We start from the raw sequence: 25,161 nt of genomic DNA, 5'->3' as shown, positions 1-25,161 counted from the left end.
GGATCTCATATTGACTAATTGTGGCACTTGTGCTGAGTTATAGCCGAATCTCATAGTTGGCCGTGTCAACTGGAGTCCATCCAAATTGAATGTGTAATATTGGATGCGCTGAAAGACGAGCTGCGTCCATGCACCTGGTTAGAGCGCTGCTCAGTCGCCCGCTGTGACTTATTCCTGCTGCTGGTTTCTTCCTGGTAATCTTCTCAATATCACTTTCAGCAAAACTGGATAGTACAACTTTTTTCCCCCCACTGCAGCTGAAGCTGAGTTTTAGATATTCCATGATTCACATTTTCTTAGTGTGAGGAATATTTAACAACCTTTTCCCACTATAAACAACCTTTTTGTGTAAAAAGTCAGCTTCATGGAGCAGTTGATGCCAGTAAAGAACCTTTTAAGAGTCTATAACCACTAATGTCATTCCCATTTTTCAGAGTTTGTAGTGTGTATAAAGGGATTATCCAAAACGAAGGCAGCGGAGGTGTGGATAGGAAGGCAAATGGCAAAATAATTCAGTTGGATTTCCTTTGCTAATCTACACAACTAACCCATAACTACCATGGCAGTCGAGAGATGGTGCGGGTTGGAGGGGGTCCTGGGATGGATTGCATGACTATCTCCCAAAACAAACACTGAGTTGAGGAATGTCATGCATGGATGCAGCAGCATAGTAATTAAGGGTCCGGGCTGGACTCTCAGGGGGGTAGGGAACGCAGCAAAACCCCAACCTTTAATTATCACAATGGGCTTTTCAAATGCTCCTCTTGCATTACTGTGGAGAAATCTGAAAGGACTGCTGGTTTCAATGCTGTTTTGGTGGCAATAGTTGAGTGGAAGTTCTTTCGTTTGCATTTATCCATTTAGAAGATGCTTTTGTCCAAAGCAACTTGCAAAAGAGAATAGTTCAAGTATGTGCAATTGCTTGAAGGCTGTTTAAGGCCAAATGTGAAAAGAAAAAAAAACTATTATTTTATTTTAGAAAAATCTAAAATGATTTGTTTGTACATAGATTTTTATATTCATTATATGGGTTTTAAAGATGTTTAGTTTCTTTACAGATAATAAAAGTATACTGTAAAAATGATTTTTCAAGTTTGTAAACAAAACAAACATTGTTTGAGTTTTTTTTACGATAAAATACTATTTTGGTCTTTCTACTTAAAAAATTTTACATTCAATTTAACGAAAATTTATGTCAATTTCTATAAAAGCCCATTTTCGCCACTGACTTTTTTTCTCAGAATCACTTGATACAAACTTTTAATTGCGAGTTATGAAGTCCAATTCTGAGGGAAATAAAAGACTGCTATGTTCTCAGACATTGATAGTTTATATCTCACAATTCTGATTTAATAACTCGCAATTGTGTGTTATAAAGTCGGAATAGTGAGATACAGAATTGCAATTCTGAGATAAAAAAGACTTGGTTCTGAATTCTGAATTTCTCAGAATTGTGAGTTTATGTTAAAAATAGTCAGAATTGTGAGTTTATGTTTGACAATTCTGACTTTATATGTAGAAAAAAGTTTGTATCACGCAATTCTGAAAAAAAAAGTCAGAATTACGAGTTTGTATCACTCAATTCTGATTTGAAAAAAACTGAGTTTATGTCTGACAATCCTGACTTTATTTTTCATAATTGCGAGTTTATGTAGAAAAAAGTCAGAATTGTGAGTTTGTATCACGCAATTTTGATAAAAGTCAGAATTGTAGGATGTAAACTTGCAATTGTGAGGAAAAATGTCAGAATTGTGAGTTTTTGTCTCACAATTTTGACTTCTCAGAATTGTGAGTTTATTGTCTCTGAAATGCAAGTTCATGTCGGAAAAATTGGGAGTTGTATCATGCAATTCTGATAAAAAGAAGTCAGAATTGTAAGTTTGTCTCTGAATTGCGAGTTTATGTCGAGAAAAGTCAGAATTAGGAGTTGTATCATGCAATTCTGATAAAAAAAAAAAAAGTCAGAATTGTGAGTTTATTGTCTCTGAATTGCGAATTTATGTCGAAAAAAGTCAGAATTGGGAGTTGTATCACACACTTCTGATTAAAAAAAAGTCAGAATTGGGAGTTTATTGTCTCTGAATTGCGAGTTTATGTCGAAAAAAAGTATTTTATTTTTAATTATCTTAAATTATTTATTCAGTGGCAGAAACAGGCTTCCATAAATTTCTGAGTGGAAGTTTATTTTTTTCTGGTATTGTAGGCCTCGTTTTTTTTTTTTTTTTTTTTTTCCTTTTTTTTCTTTCTTTTTTGTGGTGGTTGACATTGGAAATGGCTTGTTTCCTGTACATAACGTTTTAAAAAGCACAAGCTTTTTTTTTCAAGATTTTCCAAAATCCATCAGACTGGTGGTAGAACTGTGTAAGATGTTAGCTATTATCCCTCTATAACTTCACACTTCTTCTTTTTATATGGTTTCGTGACTGTTGTTGAAAAACACTTTTATAGCTTGTCCAATAACATTTCTTCAAATCTGTGTGAAAACGTACCACAAATAACTCCACATTCTCATTTAAGAGATTCTTAAATTTTACTGCTTTGACACGGTTATGGACAGCGCCTGTGAGGTAAATGAACTGCGTTTATGGCCTTATCATAAACCCGCTGCACACCAGCATTTAGGATTTTTCATTCAGGGTCGCCACCCACCGCAGAACGTCCGGCTCTTCATGTACTCGCCTTCAGATGAATTACTCTGGCATAAAACCGTCCGACAGCTCTCAGTAATGGACGGACATCCCTCATTTATCATTCTAATGAGGTGATCACAATTAGCAGAATGGGATTTTGCTGTATTTCTACTCCTCTAGATGAGAATGGATCATGCTTGAGTATTTTAAACGCACTTGCAACGAAGGTGCTAATCAACTTTATTTGCATTCACTAATACTCTAATTCTCAGTAATGAGAGCAAAACACATGGCACCAAATTGTGTTGTTTCAGATTGGAAATTGTGAGTAAAGTCGAAGGTGTGAGAGCAAATGGTTTGCAGTGCGATTATTGGAGGAGGGGGTACAAAAACAACCGCCAGATTACGGGGCTTTTGTTGGGTAACGTTTGGCAGGGGTGGAGGCGTGACTGGGGTCCCGAGGAAAGCCAAGTGTCAAGTGGCGAGTCTTAGGGGGGCATAGCATTAACAGATGTGTTTCACACCACCGGGATGGCCTCTCCACACCTACTCAGGGGGGCAGCTGATGTCGGGTGAGGGGTCGAGAGGTTTGGGGCCTCTCTTTTCTTCAAGCTTGTGGGAAAACCTGTGTTTGAAATAGTTTTTGATTTGTGAGGTCTCACGCCTTTTCTTAGTTAAGTTTTTTTTTTATCAGTGTGTTGTTTTATAAGTGGTGTATTGATGCGTAAACAGTTGTCAGTGCTAATCAAACTTAATTAATATTTAAGAGCAATGAAGGAGCCTTAGAAGTCGAATTAGTGAGTACCAGATGGGCTTTATGGCCAGGTGACATTATTATTTCAGTAATTGAGAGGGGTCTGGTCTTTGTAAGCAGAGCGTGAATGCAGTTGGGCTTATTTTGTGGCTCTTTGATATAGTTATAAGTGGGAACTTGCACTACTGTTCAAAAGTGTGGGGCTGATAAGATTTTTTAATGCATAAGGAGTCTTTTATGCTCATTAAGGTTGATGAAAAACACACTACCATTGTGAAATATTATTACAATTTAAAATATCTGTTTTCTACGTAGATATATTTTAAAATGTAATTTATTCCTGTGATGCAGTCGTCAGTTTTACATGATCCTTCAGAAATCGTTCTAATATATGGATTTGCTGCCAAAGAAACATTTTTTTTTTGGGTGTTTTTCAATTTTTCTTTGATAGGATAGTGGAGATATGACAAGATGTGAATGGGAGACAGAGATGGGGGTGGGGTCGGGAAAGGTCCACGAGGTGGGATTCGATCACGGGACACCCGAGGTGCAACTGCACCATATGTCGGCGCACTGCCCACAAGGCTATCCAAAGAAACATTATTATTAAGCTTAGTTGCCTCAGACTTTTGAACTTCTGCGATGTGATGTGTGTTGAAGTGATTTTGATCAAAATAAAATGAACTCAATCACACAATTAAGAGTAAAGAGTGTATATTAGATGTTATTTGGTGCTTAATATATGTAGTTTATCATTCCTGTGTTGCCACAGAGAATTATGGTGCATGTCGTCATATGGTCATCTAGATTAGTATTAGTTTCTAGCAAGTTTATAGCTATTTTCATTCATTTACATTTTAAACTTAGTTAAGGTCAATACTTATTATATTGTTATGTTTAAATGCTCAATTTTTTTAAACTTGACTTATTTCTAGGGGTTAATCAATATGATTACCAGTTATTACAGGTCAAGCAAACCGATAACCGATATTTTGAACCGATATATGTATATGTCTGGTGTAAAAATGAAAAATAAGGTCAAGTTTAAGAATAACAAGGGCTCTGACAAAGACTTTTTTAAAATGCTTTTAAATTATTTTAATAGCAAATCGGTTTTGATAACTGATAACCATAAAAATGCTTAATATCGGTGCTGATAATCAGTCGACCACTACTTATTTTCATATCTAAACACATCAGGGGATGATAATAAAGGGGGTTTTCACAGCAATGCCATGGAAGAACCATTTTTGGGTCCCCGAAATAATCGGCAAACCGGTTTTGAAAATGGCCGATACCGATAATCATAAAAACAGTTAATATCGGCACCGATAATCAGTCGATCCCTGCTTATTTCCATATCTAAACATAATAGGAAATGAAAATAAAGGTCCCAAAATGAGGTTTTCACAGCAATGCCATGGAAGAACTATTTTTGGTTTCTGAAATAACCTTTCAGTGAACAATTCATAATAAAACCGTTTTTAGAACATTTAAATGATCTATAGAACTCTGTTCCATTATAAAGAATTTTATATATTTATACATATATATGTTTCTGGCGTAAAAATTATATGATAATGTCAAAATTAAGAATAACAAGAGCTCTGACAAAAATTCTAGCTTTTAAATATTATATCGGCAAAATGACCAATACCGATAACTATAAAAATGCTTAGTATCGGCACTGATAATCGGTTGACCCCTACTTATTTCCATATCTAAACCCAAAATGGGGTTTCCACAGCAGGAAGAACCATTTTGGGTTTTTGAAATAACCTTTCAGTGAACAATTATTAAAGGAACCATTTGAATCATCTTTAAAATTCTTCCACTATAAAGAATCTTTAATAAAACGGAAAGGTTCCAAAGATGTTAAAGTTTCTTCAAGGAACCATTAGTGCCAATAAAGAATCTTTATTTTTAAGAGTGTAAGCAATCATTCCAGCCAAGCAGAACCAATCAATTCCACCATTTTGTGTTCCCTAAAGAACCATTTTTTTCTTGATGTGAAGAAAATTTAAATAAACTGAAAACCTTTTTCAATTTAAAGAACCTTTTGTGCAATGGAAAGCTTCTATGAATGTTAAAGATTCTTCATGGAGCCATAGATGCCAATAAAAAAGGCAGATCTTTTCTAATAAAAAGTAAATGTTTCCTTCTTTGCATCTCTGCGTAGCATGTAAAACTAATTCCTGTGCCCATTCTCTTTCACTTTTTGGCAGGTAGCTCTATGCTGCCGGTGTTGATGGGCCAGTGCTGCCCACAGCTGTGTGAATGAGCTGTCTCGGCCCACCCTCCTCGCCCAGCTGCCGTGGCATGGCTTCTCTCAGGATGATGGCGTCATGGCGTTTGCTTCTCCTGTGGGTTATTCTAGCTCAGCTCCCTTTGGCCCACTCACGTCCCGCAGTAACCGAACAAGGTAAGCTTTTCCTGTTCCCATGTCCACTTCCAGGCTGTTTGTAATCTGAGGTGGCGCAAATCGAAACAAATGGACGAGAGCAGCAAATCTTTTACTTGCGTGATTTAGGCTGGAATACATTCATTGATGTTCAGTTTACGCTTGGCTCTACCTCATGCAGCAGCAGAGTTCTGGTCACGGCTTCGTTTTTTGATGTGGAGTTAACTAGCGGAGCTGGAACTCATTAGGGTCTGATGTGCTGTAGCCCTCCAGATGCATTCCCTTTATGCATCCAAAGAGCTTTGGGGTCTTTTGCGCTTTCTTGAAACTTTAGAGGTTCAGATGGATTGTGGTGGAATGCACAGCGTTGCAAAGACTGCTTAACATGCTAAAAGTTGTCTGAACACAATAAAGCGCACTATTGTAATCGGGGAATGGCTTTGAATAATTTGTTCATTTCATCTGGAATGCTCATTAGCTGCTTCTGTCTTACCCATTGGCTTTGATATATTGGTACTGTATTGGCTATATCAGCTAAAATTGTGATATTTATTTCAATATTGTATATTAGTATCTATATATTCTTTTAGTATAGTTGGGATAATATTGTAGTTTTTATTAAAAATTGTATTCATTTTTATTTAAAAGTTTTTTAATAATAGCTTTAGTTAACTGTAATAACCCATAATTTATTTATGTTTTTAGTTAAAAGAAAATATGTTTTTTAAACATTTTACTTCAAGTAATGAAAAAATAAAATGTAATAAAAGTAGTTTTTTTTTTCATGTCAAGCAATGAAAATTGTTTTAAAGTTTTAGTTAACTTATACCCATAATTTAAGTGATTCATTTTTTTAATGTAAGGAAAATAAAATGTAATGAAATTTTGTTTTTATTTTATTTAAAGAAAAAAATGTATGGTTTTAGTTACCTGTAATAACCCATCATTTAAATAATGTATTTTTTAATAAAATGTATAAATAAAATGTAATAAAATTGATTTTTATTTTATTTGAAGTAATGAAAATTTCTTTATGGTTTGAGTTACCTGTAATAAACCATACTTCAAATTATTTTTAATTTTTTAATTTTAGGTAAAATAAAATATAATAAAAAATAGTTATATATATATTTTTTTTTTTATTTCAAGTAACAAAATGTGTTTTATAGTTTTATTTAACTAATAAGCCATAATGTAAGTAATTTGTTCTTTTTTTATTTTAAGTACAATTTTATTTCAAATATTTTTTTTATGGTTTTAGTTACCTGTAATAACCCATAATTTAAATAATTTATTTTTTAGTCTAAGTAAAATAAAATGTAATAAAATTAGTTTTTATTTTATTTAAAGGAAAATGTTAGTGTTATGGTGTTAGTTACCTGTAATAACCCATAATATATAATTTTTTTTTTCATTTAAATCTTTGTTTTTTTTATTTCAATAATTTAACTCTTTTCTTTTTTAACTTTTTTTTTTTACTGTTTAATTTAAATTTATTTAGACAAAATAGCATTCAATTTTAATATCAATCATTACTGGTCATATAATGAAAATGATCTTTTTAGTCAGAATTTTTATATTGATGCATCCCTATAGCTCATTGTTTGGAGTGAAAACAAGAATATATTTGCTTGTAACTTTACTATAAAGGCAGGAGTCAGCCTGACACCAACACATAAATAAATTGTCGACAGCTTTATTGATGATGCATGTTTCCATACAAGTGTCCATTCACAACCGCTTAAGTCTAATATGTTGTACACTGTGAGCCGCAGAGCTCATCTGCATGTGAAAACAGCCATCATCCATATCCTGTTGCTGGATAAACTCTTGTTTCATTGTTTGTGAGCCTTGATCGAACTGTGTTTGCCTCCTTGCCTGAATTGACTTGTTGTAGTGACTCGGTGCCCGGCACTATTACTAGCCAGGCAGGAAATCCCAGAAGCAATCCATCCAGCCTATGACTTCCTCTACTGATTCTCAGCCAAGTCCAGAGCTTAGCACCAATTCCTGGTAGATACGGAGAGACGGACAGCTATGAAGATCCGAGGCTTGTTTTATTGAAGCTTTAGTTCATTAAAAGGCTCGTAATGATCCGAAATGCAACAACTTTTAGGCTTTTAAATATGTTGTGGATGAATAACGAGGTGATGACAGATGTTGTCCACTTCAGCATGGGCTGACTGACCAAGACAAATGGGTCGGGCCTCCGCCTCCCTCTGAGAAAACACATTCTCTTCGCGTCTCCAAGAAGCCAGTCCGGAGCGGTCTGAATCCGAGCGCACAGATGTGCGTTGGTACGGCTCGCCGATGAAATCATGCTTGTGATTTTGGATTGGTAAGACTGGGAAGAATGACGTAGGACCATATTTCTCCTGTTTTGTGGAAAATCTACGGTTTTAATTTGGTTAGATTATTTTCTAGCAGTCATAAACAAGCATTTTTTTTCCCCCACAGAGTTTTTTTCTGTAAACAAAATGTGCTTCCAATTCCAAGGTTTCCCCATTTCGGTATAGGAGGTGCGCTCCTCCCCTTGTTGTCGACTGCTTCAAATTTTACCGGAGGAATGGTTTGGATTTCTGCATGTTGAGGATCAAATTTGACTGCTTTTTTATGCAAAATGCTGTTTTATGAGCAAAAAGCTCCTTTTAGGTGAAGTTCAATAGCTTTGTATGATATTCTGACTGTACCTTTACCACATGAACCATTTTGGAAGGAAATGTGCATATGATTGACTTGATTTTGAGCTGTTTGAAAGCCCAAAAAGGGGGTTGGTGGTCTGTTCTGACAGGATTGTGGAGAACAGAGGAAAGAACAAATAATACATAATACAATTTGGGATCAGTAAGATTTTATTTCTTTCTTTTTAAAAAAATGAATGCATTTAATCAGCAAAGATGCATTAAATTGATTTTTTTTTAAAAGCCAGAGTAAATGCATAATTTGACTAAATGTTTCTGTTCTAAATAAATGCTGTTCTTCTTAACTTTCTATTCATAAAATAATCCTGAAAAAATATAAATGTATATATTGGTTTCCACCAAAATATTAACCAGCATAATTGTTTCAACATTGATAATAATAATACATGTTTCTTAAGTATCAAGATGATGTGACACTGAAGGCTAGAGTAATGATGCTAAAAATTCAGCTTTGGATCACAAGAATAACTAAAATTTTTACATATATTAAAATGAAAAGTTATTTTTAATTGTAATAATTCACAATATTACTGTTTTTACTGTTTTAATCTAATAAATGCAGCCTTGATGAGCGTAAGAGACTTTTTAAAATCCATTTTTATTTTATTTTGTGTTTTTTGTCATTTTTATTAGTTTTTAAAAATATCTATTGTTTTAATTCATTTTCATTTGAGTTATTTTAGTAAATCAATTTAAACCAAAAAAGCAACTAGCTGAAATTAAAATGAGTTATTTTTTTCTTTATTTTTATTTTATTTCAGTTACCATTTATTTTATTTTAAGTAATGAAAATTGTTTTATGGTTTTAGTTAACTGTAATTTTTTAAAGTAAATTAATGATGATTGTAATAATTAATATTTTACAATGTTAGTGTTTTTACTATTTTTGATCCAATGAATGCAGCCTTTTTTTAATCCAATTTTATATTTAATTTTTAGTCTAATCTAGTTTTTAAACGTTTATAGTTTTAATTCATTTTAATTTTTGTTTTAGTTATTATAGTAATAATTTGAACTAAAAATGGCAACTAGCTGAAATAAAATGAGTTTTTATTTTATTTCAGTTAACATTTATGTTATTTAAAGTAATGCAAATTGTTTTATGGTTTTTGTTAACTGTAATAACCCATAATTTAAAGAATTAATGTTTTATTTTAAACTATTTATTTATGTATTTCTAAAGATTTTTACATTTTATGTAAAATAATAATACACACTTTAAATAATTATTATTTTTATTTTAATTAGCTTTTTATTTAATCTGCTATATTTATTTAAGACTAGAGTAATGATGCTGAAAATTCAGCTTGGAATCACAGGAATAAATTACATTTTAAAATATATTAAAATGGAAAACAGATATTTTAAATAGTAATATTTTACAATATTACTGTTTTTACTATTTTTGATGAGCATAACAGACTTAAAAGTCATACTTTAAACTTTTGAACAACAGTGTATATTATTTTAAATAAATGCTGAAAATTCTAATTTTGCATCACAGAAAATAAATTACATTTTCAAATATATTAAATGAGAAAAACTACTTTTGCTATTTTGCTGTATTTTGATCTCCAAGATGCAGCCTTGGTAAACATAAAAGACATCTTTTGTAAACGATAAAAAAAATCTTACCAACCCCAAACCTTTGGCTTCGTGACATGTCATCATCCTCCAAAACCATAAGTAAAAAAGTACTAGCCAGACTACATTAAATACTAGTTCATTTGCTAAAACCATTGAATTTCAAAAGCAATTTAGTCTTGTTTCAATGTTGCATAGTTGGGCCTATAAAAGCCATTCTAACATTGATGTTTTTTATGGACATTTTTTGCCACTTAAAGCAAAACCACTTGTCTATGAAGAATTAATAAATGCTAGACTGCTCTAAAAATAAATAACTTATCTGGATTTACAGCAACAATACTCACGGCCAGGCGTTTAATTTCAGTATAACGGCTTCAAAGGCCATGCTGGGAGTTGTCAGCCCTATTAACTGCCATTATAAGTGTTGTTTTTCTTATAAATGTGAGGTTTAAGGGCATGTGTCATGCTTCTGCTCTAGGAAGCGACGGGAATGGAAGGATATAGGATGAGACATCAGTTCTTATTTTATTTTCAAGACCACCTCTCCCTGAGCCTCAGCCTCAGCCTTAACCTTTTCTACCCACCATGCCTTTTTTGTTAAATTGGGCTGAAGGGAAAGTTGATCCCAGCCCCCTCTCGTCCCGTTTCCCTGCCGGGATTAAGGGGCCTGTGATCCAGGAAATACCTCCACTTGGCTCAAGTAAGATCTCCATGACAACTAGCCGAGGAACCTGCTGTTACAGGCTCTTCTCCGTCTCTCCGAACGCGCTCTCTGTCCCCCTTCCGTCTCTTACGGATCCGCTCGCATTGTCAGGAAACACTGCGGAGGACAAAAGGGACGGATTAGTTTGTTTGACAATTAAGGTGACTTTAGGTTGGTGGGGGGTCTTTTTGAATGGGACGGCCGTATGCTGTGGCGTCATGGTTTTTTTGGGCTTTTGTTGCATGTACTGAAACTCGGGCCTAATAAGTGTAATGGGCCACAGGAGGTTAATCTTTAAACTGTTTCAATTTTTTTCTTAAGAACTTCCCCCTCTTTTGTAAAGGAAGTATCGGATTTCTTGCTAGCAGGGCTTGTGTTTTAGGTTTAAGGTGTTTGAAATATTGAAATTGTGGGTGAATCTCATCGTAAACATGCCTAAACCACATTGCACCTTAAAAACAATGAAAAAATATTTTATAATAATTATATTTTGCTGCAGTATATTTAAGAAAATTGACTATTGACTATTTTTTTAATATCCATTTTTATTTTATTGTTTTATTTATTTAAAAATGTCAACTAGCTAAAATAAAAGTTTTATATTAATAAAATTAAAAAAAAAATTTTTTTTTAGTTAACACTTTTTTTTTATTTTTAAGTAATAAATTGTTTTAAGGTTTTTGTTCACTGTAATAACCCATAATTTAAATAATAATTTTTTTTATTTTAAACTATTTATTTATTTATTTATTTTTAAAGATTTAAAAATTTTATGTAAAGTAATGACACACACGCACACGCACACACACACTTTTTAAATAATATATATATATTTTTTTAATTTGTTGTTTATTTTAAGACTAGAGTAATGATGCTGAAAATTCAGCTTGGAATCAAAGGAATAAATTACATTTTAAAACATTTAAATAGAAAACAGTTATTTTGAATAGTAATAATTATTATTAAGTAATATTTTACAATATTACTGTTTTTATTATTTTTGAACCAATAAATGCAGCATTGATGAGCATAAGAGACTTTAAAAAACATTAAAAGTCATACTTTAAACTTTTGAAGGACAGTGTATATTATTTTAAATAAGTGCTGACAATTGCAATCTTTTAGTTAATTTTATTTGATGATTTTTGTTATTATTATTTTTTGTTATTATTATTTTTTTTCTTCTTTCTTCGATATTTTTGCATTACTATATTTAGCTTAATTTCCTTTGTCCAAAATATAAAAATTATTTTAGATATTATTCCTTTAATACCTAAAATTGGCATACAATGTTTGAATTTATTAATTTATTTGATGTTTTTGTTATAATTATATATTTTTACGTCAATGCTGTACAACAAATATATCCTGTTGTATAAATTCTTTACAAATGAAATATCTAAAACCATATTTTACCTTTTTTTTTTTCACATTCCAGTCAATACATTTTTTTTTTTTTGCATTACTGTATTATTTTAGGTTAAAATATGGCCAAATGTGATCTTGACAAGTTTTGTGAGACTCAAAATTTGTAATCCATTTTGAAATTTTTCATATTAATCTTTGATTTTGTGGCTTCACAGTTTTTTTTTCTTTTGTTGGTGGTGGTCCTGTCTTATATTTATAGTTTCATTCATTCGTTTTTTGTTTTTGAGCAATCGCTCTTGTACTTTTCTTTCCCCATGGTGCTTCACAAGCTCATCCCTCTTGCGTTAGTCAGCCCTTGCCTTTAAGTTTTGCGGTTTTTCACTTTTCTTTTTCTTTTGACTCTTAGGTCATGGCAACTTTAACTTACAAAAACTTCAAAAATGTTGAAATTGCTCAACTTATTTTGGTAAGTTGTGAGATTTACTTTGATTTTATTAAGTCAGTTTAACATAAATTAAGTTGAAATGACTTGTACAACCAAGTTGATTATACTTAAAAATTTAAGGCAGGAAATTAACTTTTTTTTAACAGTGCATTAGATAAGTCTCCATCCACATTTTTTATATACATTTTGCAATATTGTTAAAAAAAACTATGGATGGGAATGCCTGGATGTGCATAAAATCTTACAATGTGCAATAAATCCTTTTTTGTCTGATAAGAAAATATGCATAAACTACATAATTTCCTTAATGCACAGCATGTTTTTAAAAAGGATCTTCATTTCTTTAATACCTAAAAGTTGTTTCTAATTTAATTTATTCTTAATATTCTTATATTAGGGGTGGGCATAGATTAATTTTTTTAATCTAGATTAATCTAGATTGAATCTTGGAATTAATCTAGATTAATCTAGATTAAAATGGCTAATTTGAATTCTGCTGAAGGCATTCAGAATATGTGTGCTACCCAAATAATGACTTAAAGTCTTTGAGAATGGATCATAAAGCTCATAAAGCTGTTCTATGATAATTTGTTGATGAAAATAAATTATGTTCAATTAGATGTACTTGTGTTTACTAACTAACTAACAATGAAATTATTTTTTCTCCCTATTAGATTGTGTTTTTTTAACGTCAACACCTACCCAGCCCATTACATGTTACACCGTACTTTTATTTTGACAGGTTGCCGTGAAGTTTCTGTGTCATACAGTATGATATGATGCTAGTTTTCTCAAATGAAACGGTAAAAGTGACACTCACAGCAGTTTGGGAGATTGAGTTTATCTGTTCATGTGAGATGAAAATGCCAAAAATTACCGGGAGCGTCACGTGTGTTTCAGTATGCGTGTAGTAAAAGCTCGTCTCCGCCATGCATACATACAGCTAGGCAAACGGAACATATCGGATTCATATTAAAACGGTCTTTTTGCATTTCAGTTTTCACAGACACTAGTCCATATCGCGATTTGAATTAAGTGACTGACCAACATTTGATTTATGAATCCAAAAAACGACGAATTTACGTGGCATTTCGCTATAGTAGATTCGGTTTTTATGAATAGAGGACGACGCGATCCCGTCTGTGTTTTGGCGGAGGAGACTTAAACGCGCGACCATATTCTACAGTCTTCGGTATACATCCGCGTTAAACTATCAAGGTGAAAGTCATCATAGCTTGCGTAGTTTAGACCCAGCTCCCAACCCAAATTTGAGAATAGATTAACGGCGATATTTTTTTTATCGCGCGATAAGAGTTTCATGTTAACGCAGCACGTTAACGCCGATAACGGCCCACCACTAATATATATACATAATTAATTTATTATTTTTTTTCATTTTTAATTAAATTGTAATTAAACAATTAAATTTAATTTTCTAGTAGTTTTTAATTAAATTTATTAAAACTAATTATTAAAATTAAATGTAGTACAACAAATACTGTTGATGTTGATGTATAAATGCTTTACAATTTAAATATCTAAACTCATTATTATTTAAATAACAATTTTTTCCACAATCCAGGTCAAAATAATTTTTAAATGCAGTCTGTAATTCGCTTAATTGACCTTTCGAAAGACCCATCCCGTTAGTAAATGTTGATACATTCAGGGTTGCCAAGTCTGCGAAACAAATTCATCCCAACTTTTCGCTGCATAGAAAAATATGGGATGCGAAGAACACTTTGAACCCACGGACTACAATACAACCTGCGGCAACAGTGTAAAAGTAGCCCAAATATGTGGTAAAACCATGGACTTGGAAACACTGCATTTGACAAACCATGACGCTCTCATGCCACACATGTCCTCAAACAGTGAAAAATACATTGTGTAGCAAAGACAAAACTGACAATGTGCCGGCAGAGACCGAAACGGTTACTTTAGGTATGAAACGCACTCTTAGCTTTCAAACTGTGGGATTTTTGTAAGAAATTCAAACAATAAATACTGTTTGGTGGCTCTTGAATGTGTTGTGACAGATCGCTGTAACACCTCATTACAAGAGGTACGTGAACCGATCATTTCGTCCTCTTTACGAGTTCAAATAAAATAAAATATAATAAAATATGACCTAGACATGATCTAAGCAACCACATAGCAACCCCCTGGCATCATGACTGCAATTTTTGCACAGGCAAACACCACTTATTGTCCTCTGAAATTATTAAAAACTAGTTCAAGCTGCTTTTTGGCCTTGTATTGTTGTTATAGATGAGCAACGGAGACATTGTGAGGTCGTCTCTCTCCGTTCAGCTGTGGAATGTGTGAGGCGTTGAGTGTTGAATTTGTTAGACAGCTCCCCAGAGTGTGTGTGTTTGCGTCTGTGCGATGGGAGCGTGGGCACGGCTCTGGAGCGGAGCCTGCGGTGACTCATGCGCTCTCGCCGTCCACCGCTCTGTGAAGGGCGGATGCGTTACTTCGTCCTGGTTCATTTTCAGATCAAGCAAGAATTCAAAATCACCAGAATGTTGAAAATAAATAAACAATTTTATAAATTATCTCAACCTGCTGCTGTTCTTTCCTTCCTTGGTGGAAAAATCAAGCACTTTAAAGGATATAAACCATCACAACAAATTAATAAGCACATCTGCATGTGCTTTGCTGGATGTGTGACAACTAAAGTGTGTATGATGAATTGTATGAATTTATTCTCTGACACACATCCTGTCGACTTTGTCACAGGTCATGCAGTAGCGTCTTCCGAGGACGAAGATGACGATGAGTCATCATCAGAAGAGAACAAGCCATCAAGTAGCCAGGAGCTCTTACGTAAGCATGCGCTCTCTTTTTCGGAAAGGAAATCAAATGTTGAATTGTTCGTCGTTGTTAATTTTATATTTCCGCTGTAGCGATGGCACCCCACTGGGCCCAGCCTGAAAAGATGGAAAAGAAGCTTCACGCCGTACCGGCCAGCAAAACGGTGAAATTCCGATGTCAGGCCGAGGGAAACCCGACCCCGAAACTACGCTGGCTCAAGAATGGGAAAGAGTTCAAAAGAGACCAGCGCATCGGGGGCTACAAGGTGCGTTTGCACAGGAGCAGACTGCAGTACCTGACTGATATCACTGTAACGTGGGACATACAGCCCTCATTTAATCTGCACCTGAGCCGAGAGAATGAAAGCTGATACCTCAGCTTACAATAGGCCTAAATCACAGCCTGAATCTCTACACCCTGAACCTGACACCTGAATACACACACCCTGATGTAAACGTGCTGGAAACATTAGAGTTCTGGTTACAAATAGTTAGCCGTAGTGATTAGGGCTTGGTAAATATTTGTGATGATTTGCTGCTGATTTTAAATGGATCTGAGATTCATGAGAGGTTATTTGTCACACCAGCCATATACAAGTACATACAAGTGAAATACAGTTCCTCTAAGGCCAACATAGAGAAACCATGTACCACAAAGTGCTAGAACAATTAGTAACCAACAATTAAAATGTTAGCTTTATTCTTTTTAAAGTGATTTTGATGTTTATTTGGCCATTAAGTTCCATTCAGGGTCCGTTATTAGAATAGTGTAGCAGTTACTAAACTTAAGAGCATTCAAATAAACTAAAGAGCATTAAAATGATGATTTAAGTGTCTTAAATTTACGACTGTGTTTTAGTGCCACGTTAAATAATATTAACATTTAAAATTACGAGTCGAAATGTTTCGAGGCTGAAAAGTCGAAATGTTTCGAGGCTGAAAAGTCGAAATGTTTCGAGGCTGAAAAGTCGAAATGTTTCGAGGCTGAAAAGTCGAAATGTTTCGAGGCTGAAAAGTCGAAATGTTTCGAGGCTGAAAAGTCGAAATGTTTCGAGGCTGAAAAGTCGAAATGTTTCGAGGCTGAAAAGTCGAAATGTTTCGAGACTTAAATAGCGAAATGTTTCGAGAATTACATCATTTTCATAATGTTTCGACTTTATTCTCGTAATTTTGACTCAGTATTTAGTTTTTATACTCGAAATATTTAGTTTTTATTCTCTTAGTTTCGACTTTATTCTCAAAACATTTCGACTTTATTCTCATTATATTTCAACTTTATTCTCGTGATTTTGAATTTATTCTCAAAATATTACGACTTTAATTTCACAATCTTAGTTTTTTTAACATGGGACTAAAACTTTTAAACGTTTAAGTGTTTAATTTAAACTTCAGTATAAAAAAAATGTGTTTAGCAAGTTTGATTTAGTGAATCAGTTTCAGAATCAGAATCTGTCTGTTTCAATGAACTGATTAAAACCCTTATCCCAATGTGGCATTTTTGGCATATTGGTCAGTATAAATGAATATGATTAAATATTATTCCTCTGTTTGTTAAATGTTGGTCTTTCACATTTGAAATAAATCATTTGAAGTGATAGTTCACCCAGAAATGAAATTCATTAAAATGAAGTCATTAATTAATTTTTGGGTGAACTATCCCTGTAAGACATTTCAGAAAAAAACACGTGTATGTATTTGGAGTAAATATTATGTGAATACACTTTAAAGAATATTTATTTTCCTCCATTGACAGCTGCGAGAACACATGTGGACCATAATCATGGAGTCCGTGGTGCCCTCAGACAAGGGCAACTACACATGTCTGGTGGAGAACGAATACGGAAGCATCAATCACACCTATCAGCTGGATGTAGTGGGTCAGTCATCTCTCAGTATCAACCAGTGGCTGTTCAGCAATAAATACTGCACTTAAATCCAAATCTAACACACTCTGTCTTGTGGATATTTCAGAGCGATCGCCTCACAGACCTATCCTGTACGCTGGACTCCCTGCAAACCGAACGGCTGTGGTCGGGAGTGACGTAGAGTTTGTTTGCAAGGTGTTCAGCGATCCCCAGCCTCACATTCAGTGGCTCAAACACATACTGGTGAATGGGAGCAAACTAGGACCTGATGGACTCCCTTACGTACGCGTCCTAAAGGTAAAGATTTACTTTGAAATACAGTATGCAGTCAGGTTAATAAGTGGTCCACACATGTTAGAATGTGATGGATTGGATGTGATGGATTTGGTTTCTTGTCATCTCCAGCACTCGGGGGTCAATAGCTCGGACACCCAGGTGCTGACGCTCTACAATATCACAGAAGAAGAGGGTGGCGAGTATATATGCAAAGTGTCCAATTATATAGGAGAAGCCAATCAGTCAGCCTGGTTAACTGTCCTTAGACATGATGCGCAAGGTAACTTTGACCACAGGATAGTCTGAAACGTTCTCCGTAGAGGTTTTAGCCTTGGGTTTCTCTCATGCTTTGGGTTTTCCTATTCCATAATGCCATGGAAACTTCCAGTTGACCCAAACCAATTGGATTAGGTCTTGCTGGAGAGTCTTTCCATGTGGCTTGCCTGATGTGGGTGGAGGTAGATCGAAGGTGATGGTGCTGGGAAGCAATATTTAATCCTTTTACAGGTGATGGAAAGATTTCAGGTGGTTTCCAGAGCGTCTAACTGGTTTTAAACCAACCGGATAGATGCAACGACTTCTCCAAAATTTCCCAAGCTCAACGTTGTCCCGCTTCCTCCTCCTTTCCCCTCACGTCTTGGGCCTCGGGTCTGCTTTTCTCGTTCTCTTCCAGACGGCTGGCCTCAACACCACCGACAAGGAGATGGAGGTGCTCCAGTTGAGGAATGTGTCCTTTGAGGATGCTGGGGAGTATACTTGCTTGGCGGGCAATTCCATTGGGATCTCCCATCATTCAGCTTGGTTGACCGTTGTCAAAGGTATCCGGCGACTCTTTCCTGACCTTTTCTTCTCGTCCCAACAGTGGCCATTTGTTTGTGTCATTCGCCAGTTTCAGGTGAACCATGTTTAAGTCAAAGACCATTTCCTCAGCTATCACTCGAGCCGTATATTTCACAAAGGGCGAGGTGTTTCGTGGGAACATGTGTGGCCATCCACAGGTGCAAAACCACCCATGCGTGGCACCGCCATGCCGAGTAGACCAAACATTTGGATTTTAGTGACATCTTCCCCTATAAGTATCAACTTACTTAGCTGCCCTCAGGGGTTTTCACTTCCCATTGACCTGGCAAATGACACCAGTTATGGCACTGTTTCACCTCCTCTACTTATCTTTCACTAAATACCTCATTTTCTCTCTCGGATCTGCTATCTTTGTTGTTTTAATGAGCGGTTAGTGCACATCAAGTCACCTTCATTCAGATTAAATTAGTTTTTTGAGAGTAAGCAGACTGATTTTGCATAAAGCCTGTTCTAAAACCTAATGAGCTACTTTGTTGTCTTCTAGGGAGGCATCCTAACTGCGACTGAACCTCTTAAGTGTCTCATTTGATTCGGTTTGCGCTAGAAACTGGCGTTAACGTTGCTAAAATGACAAATTAATCATCTCCTCTAGATTATTCAGATCACAATTCAGATATTTTCTTGCAATTGCGAGCTTACAAGTTGCAATTCTGACATTTTCTCTCAATTGCGAGTTTATATCTCGCAATTTTGCTAACTTTTCTTAGAGTTGTGAGAACTATACTCACAATTGCTAGTTATAAAGTTGAAATTGTGAGTTATAAAGTCAGAATTGTGGGATATAAATGCACAATTGCAAAAAAAGTCGCAATTCTGACTTTTTCTCACAATAGCCTGTTTGTATCTCGCAATTAAATCTCACAATTCTGACTTTTTCTCGCAATTGCGAGTTTATATCTCGCAATTCCAACTTTTTCTTGCAATAGCAGGTTTATGTCTCACAATTCTGACTATATTTCTCAGAGTTGAGATATGAACTCACAATTCCGACATTTTCTCGTAATTGTGAGTTTGTATCTCGGAATTCTGACTACTTTTCTCAGTGTTGTGAGATATAAAGTTAAAATTGTGAGTTATAAAGTTAGAATTGTAGGATGTAAACTCACAATTGCAAGAAAAATGTCAAAACTGTAAGATAAAAATTTGCAATGGAGTTTATATTTCATCTAAACTTAGGCTACCTCATGCATCAAGACCATGGCAAACCTGGTTCTTTGAAGGGAAAATAAAAGCATTGTTGAGGGGGTGAAATATTTTTTTTATGTAGTTGTTCAGGCTTATTTTAATCACTTTAAGTCATCTTGAGGCACCTTAGAAGTTCACTGAGACCCCTATATTGGGCTCCAACTCTCTGGTTGAGAACAGCACAAACAGTATTAGGTAAAATCATCCACTGAACTATCAAATTATTTTATAAATGAAATATAGGTACTGGTATAATTCTGTTATAGTATAGCGTTATAGTTCATTGAGTATAATCTGAAATTACTGTGACTTGGTGGTGCATTATCATTGCATCATTAAAACATTTTAACGAGTTGTGTGGTTATGATATTTGTCACTTGATGTGGATGGGTCAGCTTGATCACTAATTAAAACGGGTTTTCATAAATAATTATCTTCTGAAGACTTTTTTTATTTCAACCACTGCATACTATTGCACAACAGCTCAACTCCATATGAACGATGCTCTAATTTAATAACAGCCCATCAGGTGTAGCCGTGTGGCACTTTGGCCTCCCAGGACAATTTGGCCAGGATGCTTGTGTTTCATACTTGTGCATGGGATGACTGCAGCCTCACGCCGATGGAGAATGTGGGGCGAAATACTACGCCACAAAGGAGCCATTATGCAGCCACAAAGGATGCTTGTGCTCTTTTCTCCGTGCCAATAGTGTCAAATGCACTGGTTGAAATAAAACAGAGCTCGGTGTATGTGTGGATACGTGTGCGTGTGTGTGCTGCCTGTCACCAGCATCTACCAGTGTGTGTCAGTCTAAAGCACTGTTTAACGCTGTAGACACAGTATGTCGGTTGACAGTGTACAAGCGGATTTAGGCTTATTAGTGCTATTTGCTATGGCAAGCATCACTAATATATCTGTAGTTTTCTCTCGTTTTCCAGGAAAAAATATTTAAGCATTCTCAAAACAAGATATGTTTACTGTACTTGAGAAGCAAAATGTATGTAAAATAAGATTGTTTTCAGACAAAATATCTTGAATCAAGTTAAACATAAACCTAAGGAAGCCTGTTTGTTGCAATTTCTTGCAACAAATTTCTTGTAATTGCGAGTTTATATCTTTTCTCAGAACTGTGAGATATAAACTCACAATTCCAAGACAAAAGCCAGAATTGTGAGGAAAAAAAAGCAGCAATTTTGACCTTTTCTTGCAATTGCGAGTTTTTTCAGAGTTGCGAGATATATACTTGCAATTTCGAGTTATAAAGTAAAATTGTGAGTTATTTAGTCAGAATTGTGGGATATAAATTCACAATTGCAAGAAAAAATTTTTTTAGATAAAAAGTCGCAATTCTGGCTTTTTCTGGGAATTGTTTATTTCTGGGAATAGTTTATATCTCAATCTCGCAATTCTGACTATTTATGAGACAGTATTATGAGACAAACTTGCAATTCTGACTTTATCTTGCAATTGCGAGTTTATATTTTGCAATTCTGACTAGTTTTTTTTTTTTCAGAGTTGTAAGATATAAACTCACAATTCCAAGAAAAAAGACAGAATTGTGAGAAAATTCAGACTTTTTCTCGCAATTCTAAGTTTATATTTCACAATTCTGACTAGTTTTCTTAGAGTTGCGAGATATAAACTTGCAATTGCGAGTTCTAAAGTTAAAATTGTGAGTTATAAAGTCAGAATTGTGGGATATAAATTCATTTTTCTCGCAACTGTGAGTTTAGATTTTGCAATTCTGACTAGTTTTCTCAGAGTTGTGGGATATAAACTCACAATTGCAAGAAAAAACTGAATTTTGAGAATTTTGACTCGCAATTGCGAGTTCTAAAGTTAAAATTGTGAGTTATAAAGTCAGAATTGTGGGATATAAATTCATTTTTCTCGCAACTGTGAGTTTAGATTTTGCAATTCTGACTAGTTTTCTCAGAGTTGTGGGATATAAACTCACAATTGCAAGAAAAAACTGAATTTTGAGAATTTTGACTCGCAATTGCGAGTTCTAAAGTTAAAATTGTGAGTTATAAAGTCAGAATTGTGGGATATAAATTCATTTTTCTCGCAACTGTGAGTTTAGATTTTACAATTCTGACTACTTTTCTCAGAGTTGTGAGATATAAATCGCAATTCTGACTTTTTCTCAGAATTGGGAGTTCACAATTCTGACTACTTTATAATAATTCTTGTGCATTACAAAGTCAAAATTGTGGGTTATAAACTCACAATTGCAAGAAAAAAACATCTTGCAATTCTGACTACTTTTTTCAGAGTTGTAAGATATAAACTCACAATTCCAAGAAAAAAGACAGAATTGTGAGAAAATTCAGACTTTTTCTCGCAATTCTGAGTTTATATTTCACAATTCTGACTAGTTTTCTTAAAGTTGCGAGATATAAACTTGCAATTGCGAGTTCTAAATTTAAAATTGTGAGTTATAAAGTCAGAATTGTGGGATATAAATTCATTTTTCTCGCAACTGTGAGTTTAGATTTTGCAATTCTGACTAGTTTTCTCAGAGTTGTGGGATATAAACTCACAATTGCAAGAAAAAACTGAATTTTGAGAATTTTGACTCGCAATTGCGAGTTCTAAAGTTAAAATTGTGAGTTATAAAGTCAGAATTGTGGGATATAAATTCATTTTTCTCGCAACTGTGAGTTTAGATTTTACAATTCTGACTACTTTTGAGTTCACAATTCTGACTACTTTATAATAATTCTTGTGCATTATAAAGTCAAAATTGTGGGTTATAAACTCACAATTGCAAGAAAAAAAGATCTTGCAATTCTGACTACTTTTCTCAGAGTTGTAAGATATAAACTTGGAATTGGGAGTTATGAAGTTGAAATTGCAAGTTATAAAGTCAGAATTGTGGAATATAAACTTAAAATTCACAGAAAAAAAGTCATAATTGTGCGATAAGTTGTATTTCTGACTTTTCACTCGCAGTTCTGACTACTTTTTTTCAGAATTGTGGGATATAAACTCACCATTGCTAGAATTGTGAGATAAAAAGATGTAGTTACCTTTTCTTTTCTTTTTTTTCAGTAGCGGAAGCTGGCCTCCATATAAACCTCCCTTCTTTTCAATTTTGCTTGTCAAGTAAATCAAGTAAAATCTTGTTTTGAGGATGTTTTTACTGGAAAACTAGACTTATGAAATAGAATTAAAAATTAACTAAAATATAAAAATAAAAGTTAATTCAAAATATTAATAAAAACTAAAATAGTTTAAAAATAATGATGATAAAATAATGTATAAATGTAGTTTTTGTTACTGACTGTAGCCTTCTGTTTGTCCCATAAGCCCCAACTGCTCCCTCTGCAGTCCCCAGTCAGTCCTACTTGGAGGTGCTGATATACTGCGTTGGATTCTTCCTCATCTTCCTCATGGTAGGAATCGCCACCATCGTCAAAGTCCGCAGCTCCTCCAAGAAGAGTGACTTCAACAGCCAGCTGGCCGTGCATAAGCTGGCCAAAAGCATTCCTCTCCGCAGACAGGTAACAGATAAGGCCTTTGATGTACTGCTGTCCAAAGAAGGGCCCTTGTATCTGTCTAAAGGGCCCTTAAAAACCCCCATTCTGCTTTCTCGCTCTACAGGTGTCGGTGGAATCCAGTTCCTCTCTGAACTCTGGAGTTATGTTGGTCCGACCTTCACGACTCTCCTCCAGCGGGACGCCCATGCTTTCAGGGGTGTCTGAGTATGAGCTTCCCCAGGACCCATGCTGGGAGGTGCCCCGAGAGAGGTACGGACACTGCTCATCCACTGCTTTCCTCTGTAATTGGGTCAATGTAGACTTCATTTTGCAAATTTGTTTATGTTTTAACAGGCTGGTACTTGGGAAACCTCTGGGCGAAGGCTGCTTTGGTCAGGTGGTGATGGGCGAAGCCACTGGACTGGACAAAGACAAGCCCAACCGGATAACTAAAGTCGCTGTGAAGATGCTGAAATGTAAGTGGTTTTGCAAAATAACAGCCCTAAAGACCCCATGAAATAATTAAATGGTTAATAAAATAATAAATGACTAAATAAATTAATATTATCAGATACTATCAAATTAGTAATATTAAATATGATTAATATTAAGTTATTATTAATAATATTATTAATACTAAGTTTATTGTTTATACCTACCTGGCAAATCTTTTTGTTGTAATTATAAACATCACAAAATTGTATTCTATTAAATAAATAAATATTTTTTAAATAAAATGTATATCCAGGAAAAAAAAATAATAATAATAAAAAAATATATATATATGTAATATGTTATAGTAAGGATAGAAATATTAATAACACAAATAAAAAAATAATAATAATATTTTCCCCAATATATTATTTTTATTTTAAGGTTTAGGTATTTTTATAAAAAAAAATGTAGCATTTTTTTTTAATAAATTTATATATTTATTTAAATAATAATATTTAATAATAAGGATAGAAATTGTAATAATACTAATAATATTTTTCTCTTTATTTTAAGGTTAGGGATTTATTTTCTTTAAAATCAAACAAAAATTGAATAATCATATTTATATATTTATTTAAATAATAATAATATTTAATAATAATGATAGAAATTTTAATAATACTACTAATATTTTTTCCAATATATATTTTTTTTAAGGTTTAGGTATTTATTTTCTGTAAAATCAGAAAAACAGAACAATCATATTTATATGTTTATTTCAGTAATAATATTTAATCATAAAGATAGAAGTTGTAATAATACTAATAATATTTTCCCAATATATTCTCTTTATTTTAATGTTTGGGTATTTACTTTCTGTAAAATCAGACAAAAATACAAATCTAGGAAAATATTGTAATAATAATAATAGTACAAAATACAAAAAACTAATTAATTATATTTATGTTTATTCAAATAATAATATTCAATAATAAGGATAGAAATAGAAAAAAAAAAACAATTTAGAAAATAATATTTTTGGAAAATGTAGATCTTTGTCATAAAACTCAATTTTTGACTTCATGGGGGCTTTAAGACCAAAGCACATTTTTTATCAGATGTTTATTCGTGTAGAACCACACCTCATTAACATTTTGCATGTTTTTATTAGCTGACGCCACTGAGAAGGACCTGTCTGACCTCATCTCAGAGATGGAGATGATGAAGATGATTGGCAAACACAAGAACATCATCAACCTGCTCGGAGCTTGTACCCAGGATGGTAAGAGCCCGTATGAAGAATTCTTACAATCACATGGCATTAGATAATGTTGGATCACACTGCAAGGATTTCCTCTTTAAAAACACTCTTACTACCTTCCCCCAGGCCCTCTTTATGTCATCGTGGAATATGCCTCTAAAGGAAACCTGCGGGAATATCTGCGTGCCCGTCGACCGCATGGCATGGAGTACTGTTACAATCCTGATCAGGTGCCTGTAGAGAGTATGTCCATTAAAGACTTGGTCTCATGTGCCTACCAAGTGGCTCGTGGCATGGAGTACCTGGCATCCAAAAAGGTATTGCTGACATATGGTGTGATTTATTTTTAAAAAATCTTCAAAATGTGGGCTGAATTTAATACTTTTTTT

The 25,161-nt window shown here is 34.1% G+C and overlaps 1 protein-coding gene across 1 annotated transcript in view; it reads left to right on the top strand.

Annotated features, from left to right (window-relative positions):
• Window positions 1-25,161, top strand: part of fgfr1b (fibroblast growth factor receptor 1b) — a 32,074-nt gene that overhangs the window by 1,194 nt on the left and 5,719 nt on the right. The window contains exons 2-12 of the mRNA XM_073830239.1: window positions 5,610-5,806; window positions 15,333-15,419; window positions 15,500-15,672; window positions 17,160-17,283; window positions 17,378-17,568; window positions 18,221-18,365; window positions 22,907-23,100; window positions 23,201-23,346; window positions 23,431-23,552; window positions 24,683-24,793; window positions 24,899-25,089. Coding sequence (XP_073686340.1) covers window positions 5,662-5,806; window positions 15,333-15,419; window positions 15,500-15,672; window positions 17,160-17,283; window positions 17,378-17,568; window positions 18,221-18,365; window positions 22,907-23,100; window positions 23,201-23,346; window positions 23,431-23,552; window positions 24,683-24,793; window positions 24,899-25,089 — 1,629 coding nt within the window. The 5' untranslated portion in view covers window positions 5,610-5,661. The remainder of the gene's footprint in view (window positions 1-5,609; window positions 5,807-15,332; window positions 15,420-15,499; window positions 15,673-17,159; window positions 17,284-17,377; window positions 17,569-18,220; window positions 18,366-22,906; window positions 23,101-23,200; window positions 23,347-23,430; window positions 23,553-24,682; window positions 24,794-24,898; window positions 25,090-25,161) is intronic.

This window comes from Garra rufa, chromosome 23 (genome assembly GCF_049309525.1).
Source record: "Garra rufa chromosome 23, GarRuf1.0, whole genome shotgun sequence".
Taxonomy (NCBI): Eukaryota; Metazoa; Chordata; class Actinopteri; order Cypriniformes; family Cyprinidae; genus Garra; species Garra rufa.
This window is presented reverse-complemented; position numbering and strand designations above follow the sequence as displayed.